A 16,995-nucleotide genomic window follows, 5' to 3' on the forward strand; every position below is an offset into this window, starting at 1 on the left:
AAACTCACAGGGTGACATTGCGTCTTCAGACGATTCATTATTGTGCTCCATCGGAGACATCGTTATCAGCGTGATGGATGCCGTTAGAAGCACGCAAGTAGTGTCTTCGATGATCAGCTCGACATCCAATTGCCCTTGAGCTGCTAGAGAGCTAGATGGATCACCGGGCAAGAACAAGCCACTGGGTTGTTATCACGATGTGTCTTGCGCCAACCGTTGCCAGTGGCTTTACTCACATGCGCCTTTAGCGATCCACCCCAGGCCCCGCCTGTCCCTGCCCTACGTCCAGTTCAGGAAGGTAGTACACCCGTCCCTCTGCAGCCGGGGCTAGTGTCGTGTGAAAGTTCATTGAGAAGCCAGAAGAACATCATGATTCGCTCTGAAGCTCCAGTGTAACTCTTTAGACGCTTGGCATGTTGACGCGAGATGCGCCGTTGCCCGCATTTTGCTCCGTCAGGGAAGGTCTTGGATTCCAAGCCATGGCGGGTTGCCGGGACTTTTCTAGAACAAGCCGGTACGGCCGGAGCTTTTCCCACTGCAGCGTGGCAACCCCAGGAAACGAGTGCCGACCACTTTGATAGGGCCAAAGCTATTTTTCTCAGACCAAATGCCAAATCGTCTTTTCGCGATAGCACGGGATTGTACAGAGTTTGCACAGGGTTTGCATGCTTGTGATAAGACCTCCTGAGCCTCCGCGACTGGGAGATGGCTTTGGTGCGACACAAAATTCGCATGTGTCGAACGAGTACCTTCTGATACCCCCCTGGAGGAAAGATTGCTGAACTACGGAGTAGTCATGAACTTCACCATTTCTGACTGATGTTCACCCTTATCTCTAGCTCGGATGGTCGACGCGGGCCCCATGTCAGGGAAGCTGCGCGAAGCGGATGGTGACTGGTCGTGTGGTTGGTGGTCAGGGGTCGGATAGCGCCCGTCCTTCACACACTAAGAAGCCAAGTTAGCCAACCGATAGAAATAGCCAAGCAAATGAGGGGAAGAAGCCAATCATACGGACCAAGAGCCTGACGGGGGATGCGTCCTGGCCGTCCAGGGCCTCGAAGCCAAGTGACAACCGATCTCTTGAACTGCAACCTTGTATCCACCACGGGGACCTCCGGCAAGGCTCAAAGCTTGGCGTCAATATCGCAATAAACAGAGTGAGAGGGGAGGTAATCAGTTTATATGATGCGGAGAACACTAAGAGCGTGAGTCATTTGGGTCTCATTCAGAACGGATGAGAAGATGTCAAAGAGAGGATCACGACAGATATGGGGGCCGATGAGCGGGAATCCAGCATCTCCTATGATCGATGATCGCTCAATTGAGAGTCGATTAGCGGAGGAAATGGGGGGAGGGGAAGTTGAAGGAAAAGAGATGAAGAGTTGGGGGAGGGGAAGGAATCGAAGGATCTTGGTGCTGCAGATCGCCCACTTAATCCCCCCGCTTGGCGGTGGTCTCCACGCTAGAGTCTAGAAGTACCTACTACCTACCTTACTGAGTCAAGGCGTGATTTGGATTATCGATGAGCTGATAGGCGCCGTCCAATGACAATTGTTTTATTTAGAGGGCTCCATCGGCTCTGCATTAGGTCGAGATTCTTATCGTTACTAGCAGTTGCCCTCAAGGCTACCCAAGACGGCCCTGATAACGGTTTTGGTAAAGCCTCACGCTTAACGCTGGTACCTGACCAAGAGATTCCATGAAAGAATCATGCTATCTGACAAGATCACACAAGTTGACCACGATTTTGTATCATATATCTATAGTCAATTCTGCATGGGGGTGACAGTCGGACCCTCTCAGACCAGCTGCATCTGTAGCCGCCGGCCGCGGTCACTCTACTCCAACTGAATGTAACTTCATCAAAAAATCCAAGACATAAATTAATCAACTGCATGTCGACCAAGTACCGGTAAATCCGAGCAACAATCATACCACTGCGACTTGCACGCTGCACAATGTCTGTACAAGGCAGATTCCAATTCCACCTACCCTACTCACTCACCCCTCCTCCTCTTCGCATCATCCTGAATCGCCTTCTCTGCCTTGCCCTTCCACTCGACATCCCACCTCGATAACGCAGGCCTATCCTCCAGAATATCCCCAGTACCCCACTGCATCCTCGCCTGGTCCAGCGCCCGATCAACATCATCATCCAGACTAATAACGTAGAACGATCCCCGCTGCAACGCCTTCTCCAACTCCTCCGCTACCTGGTTAGGCGCCCACGCGCCGTTAGGCTTCTGTATTTGTCTCTCGTCCGTCGGCCCAATGTTCCCTGATAGCCCCGTGAATGTCCACCCAGGCACGAGGAGGTGAGCTGAGATGTGCGATGTCGCGTCGTTGGACCGGAGGTCGTGCGCGAGGTGTTCGGTTAGTATTTTGATTGCGCCCTTGGTGGAATTGTACGCTAGGTTTCCGGCGCCCGGAGGGTTTGTGATGCCTTGCTTTGAGCCGGTGATGACGATGGACTTTGGTGATTTGTCGCTCTTTAGGAGGGGGAGGAGCGCGCTGATGCTGTTGATTGGGCCAAAGACGTTTGTGTCGAAAATCTAGTAGGTAAACAGGAAGCCACATTGTAAGCAAAGCGAACAGACCGATTGAAGAGGCTGATGTAAATAGGTGGATCAGTTACCTGTCTCCAATAATCTGCATTATCAACCCACGGGTCCGACGACTTGGGCTTCGCCATTCTCGCCGCGTTCAGCAGGACGAGGTCAACGCTCGGGAAAGTAGCCTTCACTCGAGGCGCGACAGTGTCCCATTGCGACTTGTCGCCGACATCAATGGTGTACGCTTCTGTCTTGAGAGATGCGTTCGTCGAGCTCGAGGCCAAGTCTTCCTTGGCCTTGGGGAGGTTGGTAGCGTCAATGTCGAGGAGAGCAAGGTGCATGCCCTTGCTGCGGCAGAGCTTCGCTACGGCGAAGCCGATACCGGATGCTGCGCCGGTCTTTTGGCTTTAGAGGACAGATGCCATTGTTGCGTTGTTTGAGCGATGAAAGTTAGGAACTTGGGATAGCAAGATCAAGCCATTGCAGGTGTGGCGGGGATTTGTAGCTGGTGAGGGCATGCGGATGCGGAAATAGCGGAGTTTGCGATGGTGGAGGTGTAAGCGGCGCGAATCAGCTCGCGACCAACGGGTAATAGGATAGCTTCAGGATTGAAATTGAAGATCGAAGATACTGGGGCGAGACCAAAGTATTGATTCTCCCAGAAGCTCGGCGGTATAGATATGAATATGCTTCACCTGCGCGAAGATATGTATTGTCCGGAATTTACCCCTCATACCCCTCAGATGCGGACGCCAGGGATCTGGATAAAGCGCACGCGAGATTCTACTGCTCTACAATATTGTTTAGCTGGAATAGACAATTGTCGAAAGCAATTAACTCTGCTTTGCTCTACCTAAGCAGTCCCGTAAATATCCATCCCGACGTGACTCAAAATTGTGACATCATTCAAAGTATAAAGTTGCTCCGCCAAATTCCACATGAAATTCGCCGAGCTGACGTCTGCATTATGAGTCCTGAATATATGAGTTCGAGTTCTGCTGTTTGAAACCCCCTGTGTTTCTTCTGAACACTGCACCCTCTTCAGCATAAATATCCAAGCCCCAAATGTCGACTTCCAAGCTCCCATTCACTTGCGCCCTCGTCACAGGCGGCGGCGGAGGCATCGGAAAAGCACTCTCGGCCTATCTGATTTCCAGAGGCGTCAAGGTCCTCATCGCGGGCCGGACAGAGTCGAATCTCAAATCAACAGCGAGCGAAATTGGCGCAGCAGGTTACTATCTCCTTGACACAGGGAAAACAAGCAGCTTTCCCGAGTTCATAACGCGCCTAACAAAGGAGCATCCGGAACTGGACTGCGTCATCAATAATGCCGGCGTACAACGACCTCTCGAGGTCTTCAAGACCCCAACGGAGGAGTTCCTCCAGAAGGCTGACCAAGAAATCGACATCAATATCAGAGGTCCGATGCATCTAGCACTTGGGCTGCTCGAGCATTTCAAGTCGAAGCCATCGGCCGCCATCATTAACGTATCATCAGTGCTCGGATTTATTCCGTTCTCTGTGATCAACCCTTGTTATAACGCGACGAAAGCATGGGTGCATTTCTGGACGGTGAACCTGCGGACACAGATCGAATATGCGGGGCTGAAAGGCAAGATCAAGGTGATCGAGATCGCACCACCAGGCGTGGAGACGGATTTGCATCGCGAGCGAGAGAACCCGGATGATAATAAGAAGAAGAACAACCCAAACTTCTTGAGTATAGATGAGTTCATGAGCGAAGTGTCGCAGCAGCTGGAGGCTGGCGAGGACATGATTGGAGCCGGGCCAGGTCAGAAGTTTGTGAAGAAGTGGTACGCTGAGTTTGGAGAGCCATACAGCAAGGCCACAGCGAAGAAACCATGATTGGGAATGGATGGTTGCTCACTGATCTGTGTCTCATTGGAAATTGGATTATGTTTTATGATGAAGCGGATTTTGCACTGTCAAATTGTCAAATGAGAATCTTTTGAACAATGACCCATCCTCGTAGGCAGTAAGGTAGATGAAGAGTCTTGAAAAGAATCGCCGGTAAGTACGCTGTCGAGGACAATGGAGGTCACATGCTTGAAATGAACTGCTCCTTCCACCTTCCACGAAACTCGCTCACCCATGCCGGTTCAACCAAGCCTTCAACAACCGTCACATCAACAAGTAATCGAGCTGAGGATCATGATAGTCATTCAACTGCATGTTGAATGGGTCAAGAAGAAACATGTCGGAAATCCCCGGCTCACTCTCCTGCTCTTCATCTCGTTGCCTGTCTAACATGCCTGAGGTTGTTCTAGGAGACGAGAATGCTACCCTCCCACTGCCATGGGGTCCCCGATAGGGCTGCGCATGATGCGCTACTTGAGATTCCATGTCCCTGTCAACAGAGTCTTGGTCCCTACATAGATTTGACAATATGGTATGTCTCGATGCTAGATGCGCTCCTTCGACACTTTCCACGCCTGGCACTGCACTGGAATCAGGGAAAGATTGAGCAACAGATTGTTGCCCCAGCGCGTTGACCAGACGCTCACAGTCTTTCAGACAGCGTCCCACACTTGCGTATTCGTGCCTCAAGCGGTCTGCAAGCTGCAATGCCTCGCTAAGTTGCTTCTTCAGAGATATGATGCTGTTCCGACCATCCTTCGGAACCAAGTGAGGCAGATGATGTAGGATCTGGACAACTTGATATATTGATACCGCCAGAAATTCATCACCGATATACTCGCTGGACTCGAGGTAGTACACATCGGACCACAGCCGACAGAGACGGATCGCCATAGCTAGACATTTTTGCTGACAATATTCCATAAAGTCCGGAGGAGACTTGTTCAGGACAAAGTCGACCGCAGACTCCCTGATCCCAGGAATGCAGAAACGATATAAATCGCAATGACACAACATCCATAGCGCGTGAAGCCCGACACAAGCACTGGCCTCACGAGAGTGACTTACCACCATTAGCCTTGAGAGACTGAGCTTGAGCTCGGTGGGGAGATTGTGCTCGAAGTCGTTAAGTTCAAACTGAAGATTGTCCATTGCGTCACGGCTCTCGGCCGGGCTGCTTAAGCTTCTTCGAACGCCCTTGGTATACCTGTCTCTGGTCAGCTGGGGCCTCGCGAATAGGGGTACGTCTCCGGGAATCAAACTTTAGAATCCGATCTCTAATCGCAAGAAGCCTGATTTTGAAGGCGTGGACGTCTATACCTCCGTCACCAAGGTTGCAGCCATCATTGATAAAACCGGCCTTTGAAGGAATTCCCAATTCAAAACTTCTTTCGTCGCAAGGTAAGCGAATACGCATTCTTTCAATCGGGCAAACGGTCAATTCCTCCAAGCCGCCAGAGAACAAGCGATCTAGGTGGTATATTGCCCACACAAGCCGTCTATTCGACTCTTGATCAGCGTAGCCTAATTCTGATTCTTCGGGTATGTGCTCATGGTTTAGTCGCATGGTAAAAACCGAGCGAGCGGCAATAGAGAGCATGGTCCACGCGTCAGAGAAGTTGCCGGCTTGGAAGCGAAAGCGCAGCAGAATCACAAGGATTCTTAAATGTGGAACTGACTGCCTCCCTATTCTTCTGAAAGTATCGTCCTGCACCTCCTGGATCCATGCCCTAGCCGTCGTCCGCGCTTCCGGCCGAGTGTCGCTGAGAAAAAGCCCAAATGCCACGATGCACTTGAGCAAGTTGGGATCTAGTTCGCCCTGGCGCCATTGGACTAGAATACTTGGTTTGTGAAGAAAGACTGGGGCAGTCTTGTTCGCTGAGTTGAAGTACACATCGATATAGCCGCGTGCTGCTTTCTTATTCATCGGCCACGTCGGGACGTGAGACGCAATACTGGTCATTGTTCTTGGAATTGAAATACCAATGATCCCACCGTCGTTGCCAGTATGGTCTCCTCCTGTTGGAAGATCGCAAGCTATGCCCTTGGTAACGCATCTTTCACAGGGACCTGCTCCAGAACACTTTGTTTTCACAAGCCGACAGCTTTTGCACGCCAGGCGCGTCCTCTTCCTCTTTGTCCCGGCTTCGGTATAGCCCGATGAATCTCTACGTTCAGGAACAGGACTCACGGATCTCCTATCGTAAGAACAGCGCAGCTGGAGACGCGTACAGGCGCCGCAGACAGGCTCTTCGCGGTCGCATTTGACCTTCCGGGAGCGGCATCGGTTGCACGCTGGCGAACTTATCCCGGAATTATAACTATGATGTTGAAAAGGGCGTACTTCAATGGGAACGCTCACACCATCCTCAACATGCTCGGCAGACGAGGACATCGTTGGATGGGAATGAGAAGGGATAGGGGGTGCTGGTGCTGCCGGATGTCGGCGGAGAGAGCCGTTCCTGGTTCCGGCTCGGAAGGCACGCGTCGGGTGCTGGACCGACCCGACGCGCTTTGCATGCGGACCCATCCTGATGGCGACAGCACGCACGGTAGCCCGTGTCGAAACAGACTGACAATAATGCCACAACAATAACAATGGACAGAGGGAACATAGGATGGCCTATGACAACGCGCTGGCAGAATTCTCTGCTAATCCTGCTCATTGGTTCAGGCACATTTTGAGTGGGTAATCGCCTTGACGCTTCACAGATAACGTAGGTATGCGCTGCAACTTGAACAATGAAGCTAACCCTGAATCTAGGCTAAGATAATGTAAACGGCCAACTGATCTTCCGGGCTCGAAACTTGTCATATAGTCTACACTGAGTCTCATAGGGGATGCTCAGCTGGCCTTCCGGAGGCGCTCCTCCATTTGCTCTTTTGGACTCTTCAGATTCACCTGTGGAAACCGATTGTCCTTCTGCCACGGCAAAAAATCGCTACCATCCACAAGCCAACGAAGGACCTCCCGTTCATACTTTTCCACTAGGTTGCGGTATTCAGATTCAGCGGCAAGGTTGTGCAACTCGTGCGGATCGCTATCCCGGTCGTACAATTCTGCGGGTTCATACAGCCGGTAGATGTAGACATAGCGTTGATCCCTCAGCGAAATTGCTTTGCCAACCAAGGTGGTATTCTCGTGCTGCAGACCGGCTTTAATGTCGTACGGGTATGGCGCCTGCTCAAGCAAAGGTTCCTCAGACGCCAGGAAGCCGCCTTCTGAGAATGCGTACTTTTTGTGCTCTGTCGAGCCGTCAACGAGGACTGGAATCCATGATTTGCCGTTATGTGGAAAATGCTCACCAATACCTGAAAATTCAAGCATTGTGGGCACGAGATCTACCATTTCGGTCATGGCGTCGACTATTCTACCCTCAGGGAGTCCAGCACCTCCTATAATCAGAGGTTCCCGCACAAGCGTCTCCGACAGGCCAGATGGCCATTTCTCAATCAGACCATGATCTCCGAGATATTCGCCATGATCGGTGAAGAACATAGTCACCGTATCCTTCCATAGTCCCAGATCGTCGACCTTTTTCAGGACACGGCCGAATTGGTCGTCCAAACGAGTTATCATTCCATAGTACGTGGCCTTTATTTCTTTCCAGATGTCCTCAGTCACGCGGTCTGTGCCATATCTGTCTCGAATGGTTCTCATATAACGAGGCTCATAGCCCGTTTTGTCCTCCGGTTTCGAGACAACGCCAGCCATCTGCGAGCGATCGTACATGGAGAAGTAGGGCTCCTCAACCTGAAAGGGACAATGAGGGAAAAGAAGTGGCATGAAAAGTACCCATGGCTTGTCAGTTGGAGGAAATTCAAGCCATTTCAATGCTGACCGAACCACCGCATCGTCGTAATCTAGAGCTTCGTTGGCGTTTCGAAGACCCTTATAGAAGAGTCGGCCCCAGATGTCCCCCTCGTCGACTTCCTTATTGCTGCCACCTGCAAACTTGGGCATAAATTCCGGCGTCTCCAAGAAACCATACTCGGTCACACTCAATTCGGTGACGGTGGGTGCGAATGTATCACCCCGGGGCGCCAGGCAGGCTATATGATAGCCATTTTCTTTCATGCTGCGGAAGATATTGGGCTCCCACGGCTTGATTAAATTCTCAAGGCTGCGATGGCCGCTCACATGTGGGTAGCAACCGGTGAACATGCTACATCTTGACTGCGAGCAGACGGAGGCCTGGGTGAAGCAGTTGGTAAAGAGAGTGGCACGGCGACGAAAGGCATCAATGTTTGGTGTTTTAACCCCGGAATTACCATCTGTAGTGCATCCCAGAGAGTCGTATCTCAGCTGATCCGGCATGAAAATAACATAGTTGGGCCTGTCTCCGCCGTTCTTGGACGACACCTTCAGTGGAAGAGGCTTCGGAGGGAGAGAATATGACGCCATTTGGAGGATTGATTGTCAATCAAGTCGAGGATTAAAATGGAACAAATTCCGAGATGATCCAGGTTTTTCAAGACAAATTGACGCGGCCGACTGCCGCCGAGACAGGGGAAGCTGTACACCGAACTGGATGGCGCACCGGGAACCCCCCGACATCGACCGGATCTCGCTGTGGGCCTTGCTTCGAGGAGCCGTCTACTGTAGCTTCCCCAGATTTTGACCCAGTCTCGTCCTCGTATGGTCCTTCTAGTGTTTTGCGTGGAGCGGATTGCCTCATGCTTCTGAACCTCAGCCATATGCACTTAAGAGTCTCGATGGCCCTGGCACACACCCATCTGTCCCAAGGCTCGTTTGGCCAAGCACTTTTCTACTAAACCTTGAGAAGACACCGGTTATACCACTCTTAGATCGATGCCGAGGACAATTTGTATACTCCCCTCCGCCATGAATTTCATATTTGACAAAGCCAACTACTTCAATCGGACACTCCTGCTGTCGGTGTTTGTCATCGCCGTTTCGACCTTTAACTATGGCTTCGACAACCAAGCCTTTGCCACCACGCAGTCAATGGAGTCCTTTACCAGACACTTTGGCGAGTACGATGAAAGCACCGAGAGCTACGACCTTGACTCTCAATGGCTGTCACTATTCAACAGTCTGAACTATATTGGATTTGCGGCGGGTAAGCAATGATGACCTCTATCTCTTGGTGCTAAAAAGTTCTAATGAACTGCCTTTACTTTCAGGTGTCATCATTGGCAGTTTCATCTCAGCGCGGTTCGGCCGGCGTTGGTGCATGTTTATAATGAGCGTCTATGCTCTTGTCTCAGCCACCGTTACCGTCACATCGAACACCAACGATCAGATAATGGCCGGTCGTATTCTCAATTACGTATACGTGGGCATGGAGCTTGCCGTTGTCCCTGTCTTCCAATCGGAAATTGGTACAGGACCCTTCTTCGCGACCAGAAAACAGTCGCTAACCAGTGCCTAAAAGTCCCCGCTCCAATCCGTGCCTTGGTCGTGGGTTCATATCAGCTCAGCCTTCAATTGGGCGGCGTAGTCATCAATGCTACCTGCTACGGAACCAGCCGCATTACCGACAATCGTGCATGGCGCATCCCGCTCGGCCTGTTCTATATCGTCCCCACAATCATCGCTGCCTCAATTTTCTTCCTTCCCGAGTCTCCGAGATGGCTACTGCAACAAAGCAAAGTGGAAGAGGCCAGAGACAGTCTACACAAGTTCCGTGAGGGCACTTTCACGGAGCAGCAAATCGACGAGGAGTTCAGAGGACTGGAGTTTGCTCTGGAAAATGAAACAGAGCAGGGAAGGTTTATTGAACTCTTCCAGGGAAAGAACCTCAAACGCACATTTATCGTTGTAGTTGTCAACTTCTTCCAGCAGGCGACTGGTCAGGCCTTCACGTCTCAGTATGGCGGGGTTTATGTCCGCTCTCTGAGTATTTTTAATCCCCAGCTATTCACGTTGATGTCAAGCTGCATCGCCGCGGGGACTATGATATTCGTATTATTGGTCGCCGATAAACTTGGAAGACGGTACGTTGCTCTCTGTCGGATGAAAATTATATTCCTTTGTTCAAGCTGATACCGTCTAGAACATTACTTATGTTCTCGTCGACACTCATGATGCTTGGGCTCATGGCCATGGGCGGCTTAGGCGTCAACGAGCCGATCACAACGTCGAGCATGAAGGGAGTGATCTCTTTGATGGTCGTATTTGGCGTTGGGTTTGCCAGTGGCTGGGGTCCGATGACCTATGTGTTGACGACGGAAGTCACCTCACTTCGACTGCGTGACCATACCTCTCGCCTTGGATTTGCGATCAACGTCTGCTTCAAGTGCGTACACTCATCACCTGCTCGAATACAAACCGCTAATTGTCTTGCTCTCCAGTTTCGCTGTCAATTTCTCCGTCCCATATCTTGTCTTCGAGGACGAAGTAGGCCTAGGCAGCAAAGTTGGATTTATCTTCGGCGCCCTTGCTTTTTTGGCACTTGTGTTCACATACTTCTGCGTACCCGAGTGCAAGGGCAAGACATTGGAGCAAGTCGACTGGTTATTTAACAACGGTGTCCGGCTGCGCGATTTCGGAAAAACGGATGCATCTGGTATGTTGGATGAAGGAGCCGCTGGACTTAAAAACGGTGATGTTGAGGCTGTGCCAACCAAGCCCGAGACTTCCACGAACCGCCACGTGGTGAAGGGTTGAGCCGAGAACAGATCCGGGCGTTCCGCGGATGGCTTTCTTGGGCTACGTCAGTCTTGTATAAATTGATTACTCGTCTCCTGTCCGGATTTTTCGACCGTAGGTGTAGTGGTGGAGCATGCATATAGATGGTCACCAGGCTATTGCAGAACATGCGGTCATAGCAAAGCTTCAACCTGACAACTGCCAATTATCCTTGATAATAACAATAATTCTAAATCAGCCCTACGGAGTCGAGATCCCCCACTGTGGACTTGGTATATATTGGTGCCTAGCCCAGTGATGTCATCTTGGCCAAGTCCGGGAGCGTCCAGCGTCATGTGTTTCCAGACTCTCGGTGCGACTCTCTCCAGGTAATGCAATCCATTCCAAACAAATACCCAATTCCATCCTCATCACAATTATGCCCTCCATCAAAGATGCTGCGGTCGCCATATTCCTCGTCTTCTCGCTAATCTTCCTCAACCATTCCTCCAAGCACCACAGACACCGCAAGCACCAGAAACAGCCGAAAATGGTAACTGGCACCGTCTACAACCTGTGCCATGGCGACTGCACCGTCACTTCGGAAGTCGCACGGGACCCGCAAAAGCAGCCTTATAAGGTCTTTAAAGAATTATTCGACAAGCCAGAATGTATGCATGAAGATGGGAAGAAAAGTCCCGAGTCTACTGGCACTGGTAGTAGGAGCGGTAGCAGCGACGATGACGAAGACCTCGAGAGCGAGGAATTGCGCAGGGCGAAGGAGTGCGGCGATTGGGCGAGTGAGCCGAGTAGATTGTTCTTGAAAGTACTCGGTCTATTATTCCTTAAACATGGGCACTTTTTTCTGACCTCAATTGCAGATCTACCACGATGCCCTCGCAGCTCTAGGGCGGAATCCATTGGGTGGTGTAGTTTCGCCGCCACTCATGGGCAGCAATGGTGTTGTCCCGCTGACGATTATCGCGCCCTTGCCGGATCTCTGTCGGCACATGGCGAATTGCATTGTGCGCGCTGAGAAGGAGGTGTTTCTTGCTACGAATTACTGGATCTTTTCGGATGCGTCGACACTAATTACGAATGCTTTGAGGGAGCTGTCGCGGCGAGCAGGCGAGCGGGAGGAGAAGGTCGTTGTGAAGATTCTATATGACCGGGGAGACCCCCGGCAGGTGTGGGAGAATCGACTCAATGTCGATGAGAAGAAATATGCGACTGGGAAGGTCCATCTGCCTTCTTCAGAAGAGATTCCACATCTCGATATGCAGGTTATCAATTACCATCGGCCGATATTTGGGACGTTCCATGCTAAATTCATGATTGTCGATCGACGGGTTGGGTTGCTGCAGAGCAGCAATATCCAGGACAATGATAACCTGGAGATGATGGTTCGAGTTGAGGGTTCGATTGTGGATTCTTTATATGACAGTGCGTTGATATCTTGGGGGAAAGCGTTGGAACCACCGTTACCAATGCGCAACTCACCTGCCGCGGGTGATCCGGCCCCTAGCTTCTCAAATCCCGAGGCGAACGATTTTCACGAGGAAGACGGAGAGCTTCCACAGCTTACGATCGAAGAGGAGCGTTATGATCCGGATATCAAGGCTGAAACGAGAAGGATGAATGGGCTGCTTAATCCGCGGAATGGCGAATCACGGACGAATCCAGTAACTCGACTCCTGAGTACGTAATACCTCAATGTCTGATGCTTTTCTAACTAGCTATGACAGACCACACGAAACAGCCATCGACAACTGGCGACGCACCAGATGAAGACCAGGAAAGCCAAATGGAGCCGTACATCCTCCACCAACAGCACAAACCATTCCCAATGGCCTTGGTGAACAGAGAGCCATATGGATGTAAGACAAAGTCTTTGATCATCGTTCGTGCTAGACTAACTCCCATAGCACCCGACCACACGAGTACAATCGTCCCACAAAATACCGCATGGCTCGCTGCAATCGACAATGCAGAACATTCAATATTCATCCAAACCCCCAACATGAACGCCGAACCACTCCTTGAGCCACTACTCGACGCCGTCCGCCGCGGAGTAGTCGTCACCTGCTATCTATGCCTAGGCTACAACGACGCGGGCCAACTGCTCCCCTTCCAAAACGGCACAAACGAAATGATCTCCAACCGCCTTTACAACTCGCTCGCGACAGACGAGGAGAAATCCCGCCTACGGATATTTAACTACGTTGCAAAAGACCAGACCCAACCTATACACAATCGCTTCAAGAAACGAAGCTGCCATATCAAACTAATGATCGTCGACGAGGCGGTCGCTATACAAGGTACCCACCTGAGCCCTAAGGCACGCATCACGTCACAAGACTAGCCCTAACTGACCAAATAAAACAAAGGGAACGGCAACCTCGACACCCAATCCTACTACCACAGCCAAGAAGTCAACCTCCTCCTCGACTCGCCCTTGATCTGCCGGTCCTGGCTCGACGCCATCAATCGGAATCAGAACACGGCAAAGTACGGCCTTGTTCGTCCCGACGACGGATGCTGGCATGATCCGGTGACGGGCGAGATGGCTGAGGGGTCGCTGGGTCTTGACCCCGGGAAGTTTAGTTGGGCGAGGGGGGCTGTGGGTGTTGTGCAGAGGGTGAGGGGGACGGGAGGGTTTTGAGTTGGGTTGGTTGATTATGATGAATGATGATGATGAGGATATGTTTAGATGGGATGCGTTATGATATGCGTATAGATAGATTATGCTCTACAACTTACAAAAGCACTTTTATGATATGTTCCTGGGCGGCTATGCAAAGCTAATCATATATTATATTTACTAATGTGACGGTTAGCAGGTCCAATCTGCATGGCCACGGCCGTAACTTCGATGGATGGCCATGCTCTTCGATACCCTAGAACTCCGCTTCTCATGCTCGATATCCTTCCTCAGTCTCTCACCTACCTAATCTCGGGGTCGGCCGGTATGCCAAAGCAACCTGAATAGATGGCAACGCTCTATGAGCGCCCGGAAAAACAACTTGAAAATCCTTGATTATACAAGTCTTCAAATGACAGCTTTTGCATATTCCAGGTCCTTGTCCGCCGAAGTAGTGGGACAGGGCGTAGGATTCTGAAGACTGGAAGATAAAGATCGGGAAAGTATGCGGACATGTATGAGATTAATTAATGATCTCGTCCGGTCAAAAGTAAAGATTTCATCCAAGCTTCGTCAAGGCAACTCATGGCGGCTGGTGCGACTTTCCTGCAACTCTGCGGGCATATAATTCTGAGGAGATTCCATCTCGACAGCTGTATCCCCTTGCCGCCTAGCTGTCTTGGTCTCGTCTTGAATAGATGTCGATATATCAACTGCACTAACGGGCCGTTGACTTCTCTTGTACCTACTTAGGTACCAGAAGAGGGCTAGAATCAGAGAAAGACCTAGAACAACACCAACCACCCCGCCGGCAATAGCACCGGTGTTTGACTTCCAGCTTTCTGGGTCTGGGCTTGCAGGATTATCAGATGGAGATGATGGTGATGTTGACAAGGCAGCAGCCCGTTTCTGTATCAAAGAGGCATGGGTATTATCTGCAAATCCAGCTGCAGGGACTGTGGTTGTCGCGCCACCAGTGGAACTAATAATCTATTAACTCATTTTGCCTTCTGAATAAATACTAAAGGACCAAAGCACTTACTCTTCCCCAATTTCGCGATAGATAAGTGGCGGTACTTCGTATGTAGACTCGATGTCAAGATTCATCCGCCATTCATGCGGACAGATCCAGCACACGATCAGGGTAGTACATACTACTATACTCACTACCAGTGACAGATTCCTCGCCGGCACGTACACCGCCCCCTAATACAATCATCTGCGAGCCCTTGTATGTCTGGCAAGCGCCAGTGAGCACATCACTCCCGACCTACCTGTTGGAATCTTGCTCGGGGTTGGTTTGGCTGGTTAAATCGCTGGCGTCGATCCACTCTAAGGCTGGGATTGAGAGCATATGTACGTCTTCATAGGAGCGTCCATCGGGTCGGCTCCATCCTCCGTACGTGGTTATATGAAGGAGCGCTGAGCCGTCAGGGGGTTCTGAGAGAGCGCTGCAGAAGGATATCCTGTTTGTTGGCGCGTCGCCGGAAGTCCCCTGGAGTCACCATGGATGACATGGACGGCGGGGATCATACGTTTCTATCACAAAAAGCTAATCAGCATGCCCTGGTTGCCGTCTGGGATATAGACCATAGCATTACCATGCAGATTCGGGACATCAATACCGTAAGATCTATTTCCAAGTGTCTTATTCGTCCAGAAGAGATTATCAGAAGCAGCCCCATCCAAGCAGATCATGCCGCCTACATAGGGCCCACGAAACCAAACCCCCCCCCCCCCCAAACCTCCGGCGATGAAGGCGAGCCCTGGTTCAGGAGCAGTAACAAATGTAGCACCAGCGCGCCGTCTAAAATTAAAGTCACCACCAGCAACATCGATTTCTCTCCACTGCTTCCTTGGCACATCCTACGCCGCGATTTTATTAGTTGGGGTCGAAGACTGGCCCAAAGACGTAGACGGTATCGTTAAATTCCCAAAGAGGCCCTCCACACCGGGCCCGTCAAAGCCCACAGCATTCATATGGGCAATGGATTCTTCGCAATTGGCGTCGTCGTCGTGAACGATTGACTGCGTGATAGCCCTTTCGACGGGAAATTGCTGTCCAGGTTGAGATAGTAGAGCGACGCAGCTTATTGATTTAGATCGAAATAAATTAATGAATATGTTTGCCGCCGAGACCTACCGGGTTCGATATCTTGACCATCAAAGGACACGGTAGTGTAGTTGCCGCCCGTAAAATACAATCGATCATCCATTATAATATTTTCAATTCAGTTAGAGCCAAGCCCAACCTTCGCAGCTCAGAATGGTACTGACGTCTCTTTGCCCCAATCACATAACAAATATCACCCTCGGCACATAAATCTCGGTGCAAAAAGGCCAGAAGGGCGAAACGAGTGCGATCCATCGTACCATGGCTGGCGAAACGTAGGGATTCTGATCTGACCCCTGGAGATATGGCGAAGCGTCAGACCTGGGGTATCCCGGGTATATAGGGATGCACATGCTAATTGAGGCCGTGTGGCGTATTATACATTAGCAACCTGCCTCGTCGACGATCCCATGTTTCTTCGTACTCTTGACCGTCAACTACAATTAGGGACGAAAAGCGAGGCCTGAAAACTCCCGGGATTGCAATGGAGATGTTTGTTGGTTTGTTGGTGAAGAGGTTCGTGGAGGCGGAAGGGGGAGATCAACACGAGCCCAGGCAATCGCTCCTTCCGCCGTGTGTATGTACCTTTGCGGGCTCTTTCTGCGGTAGCGTAGGGTAGCGACAGACAATCCGCAAGATCTCTGCGTTATTGCTCGTTAATCCGATAAGCTCCCATCTGGCCGTCTGCCACTCCTTCGACACCCGCGGGGGGTATACGTACCCCGTGGAGGTTCTTATCTTAGCAGTGCCATTGCCATGCTCTGGGCGTGGGTTAAGGCATTTCTAAATGCGAACGATGAAAATGGTTGACACACAATCCGTTTGTGAGGAGCGAGTGTGTTGGCTCAGGATAATTTTATGGAGCAATTAACCTTGTTGAAAAGATGGGACTTGCCCACCTAGTTCCAGCCCATGGACGGGTTTCTACTTCTAGCTTTCGATTCTACTCTGTGCCGAGGGTTTCGGCGTTTGCTCAACATTAAAGTATCGAGCTATCGAGCAGATTGTCGTGTACATGAATACATATACTACCTTATTTCCTTTACCCTTCAAGTACCAGTCAGGTCATCGCAACTACAACTACAACTACAACTACAACAACAACAAGGAACGAAGCATCAGAGTAGGAATAGATATAGATAGCAGCATACCTGGCAGAATTTGGCACCTAACCCATCAGGGATATAGTGACTGAATGCGAAGGTCTGTTTAGCAC

At 50.8% G+C, this 16,995-nt stretch overlaps 6 protein-coding genes across 6 annotated transcripts; 3 read left to right on the plus strand and 3 right to left on the minus strand.

Moving 5' to 3' along the window:
• Positions 1 to 1,804: 1,804 nt before the first annotated feature.
• Positions 1,805 to 3,179, minus strand: BDV17DRAFT_216441 (SDR family NAD(P)-dependent oxidoreductase). The gene is made up of 2 exons (XM_073755519.1): positions 2,636 to 3,179; positions 1,805 to 2,552 (listed from the first exon to the last, which is right to left on the minus strand). Exons 1-2 carry the CDS (start codon positions 2,891 to 2,893, stop codon positions 1,998 to 2,000), a joined length of 813 nt encoding a protein of 270 aa, XP_073619027.1. The 5' UTR covers positions 2,894 to 3,179; the 3' UTR covers positions 1,805 to 1,997.
• Positions 3,180 to 3,398: 219 nt separating this feature from the next.
• BDV17DRAFT_216445 (uncharacterized protein) lies at positions 3,399 to 4,556 on the plus strand. The gene has a single exon (XM_073755520.1). It carries the CDS (start codon positions 3,618 to 3,620, stop codon positions 4,416 to 4,418), a length of 801 nt encoding a protein of 266 aa, XP_073619028.1. The 5' UTR covers positions 3,399 to 3,617; the 3' UTR covers positions 4,419 to 4,556.
• On the minus strand, positions 4,557 to 6,825 carry BDV17DRAFT_301130 (Zn(II)2Cys6 transcription factor; the record flags this gene model as incomplete). The annotated part of the gene is made up of 2 exons (XM_073764195.1): positions 4,557 to 5,637; positions 5,693 to 6,825. The coding sequence occupies 2 exons, from the start codon at positions 6,823 to 6,825 to the stop codon at positions 4,695 to 4,697; spliced, it is 2,076 nt and encodes a 691-aa protein (XP_073619029.1). The 3' UTR covers positions 4,557 to 4,694.
• Positions 6,826 to 7,192: 367 nt separating this feature from the next.
• BDV17DRAFT_301136 (alkaline-phosphatase-like protein) lies at positions 7,193 to 9,375 on the minus strand. The gene has a single exon (XM_073764196.1). The coding sequence runs from the start codon at positions 8,833 to 8,835 to the stop codon at positions 7,276 to 7,278; it is 1,560 nt and encodes a 519-aa protein (XP_073619030.1). The 5' UTR covers positions 8,836 to 9,375; the 3' UTR covers positions 7,193 to 7,275.
• BDV17DRAFT_288269 (general substrate transporter) lies at positions 9,277 to 11,064 on the plus strand (the record flags this gene model as incomplete). The annotated part of the gene is made up of 5 exons (XM_073761355.1): positions 9,277 to 9,514; positions 9,579 to 9,776; positions 9,830 to 10,391; positions 10,451 to 10,693; positions 10,749 to 11,064. The coding sequence occupies 5 exons, from the start codon at positions 9,277 to 9,279 to the stop codon at positions 11,062 to 11,064; spliced, it is 1,557 nt and encodes a 518-aa protein (XP_073619031.1).
• A 400-nt stretch (positions 11,065 to 11,464) lies between these two features.
• On the plus strand, positions 11,465 to 13,687 carry BDV17DRAFT_288270 (IQ calmodulin-binding motif protein; the record flags this gene model as incomplete). The annotated part of the gene is made up of 5 exons (XM_073761356.1): positions 11,465 to 11,851; positions 11,907 to 12,723; positions 12,771 to 12,902; positions 12,951 to 13,343; positions 13,413 to 13,687. The coding sequence occupies 5 exons, from the start codon at positions 11,465 to 11,467 to the stop codon at positions 13,685 to 13,687; spliced, it is 2,004 nt and encodes a 667-aa protein (XP_073619032.1).
• Between the last annotated feature and the right edge of the window lie 3,308 nt (positions 13,688 to 16,995).

This window comes from Aspergillus undulatus (genome assembly GCF_047715775.1).
Source record: "Aspergillus undulatus strain CBS 261.88 unplaced genomic scaffold BDV17scaffold_7, whole genome shotgun sequence".
NCBI lineage: Eukaryota > Fungi > Ascomycota > Eurotiomycetes > Eurotiales > Aspergillaceae > Aspergillus > Aspergillus undulatus.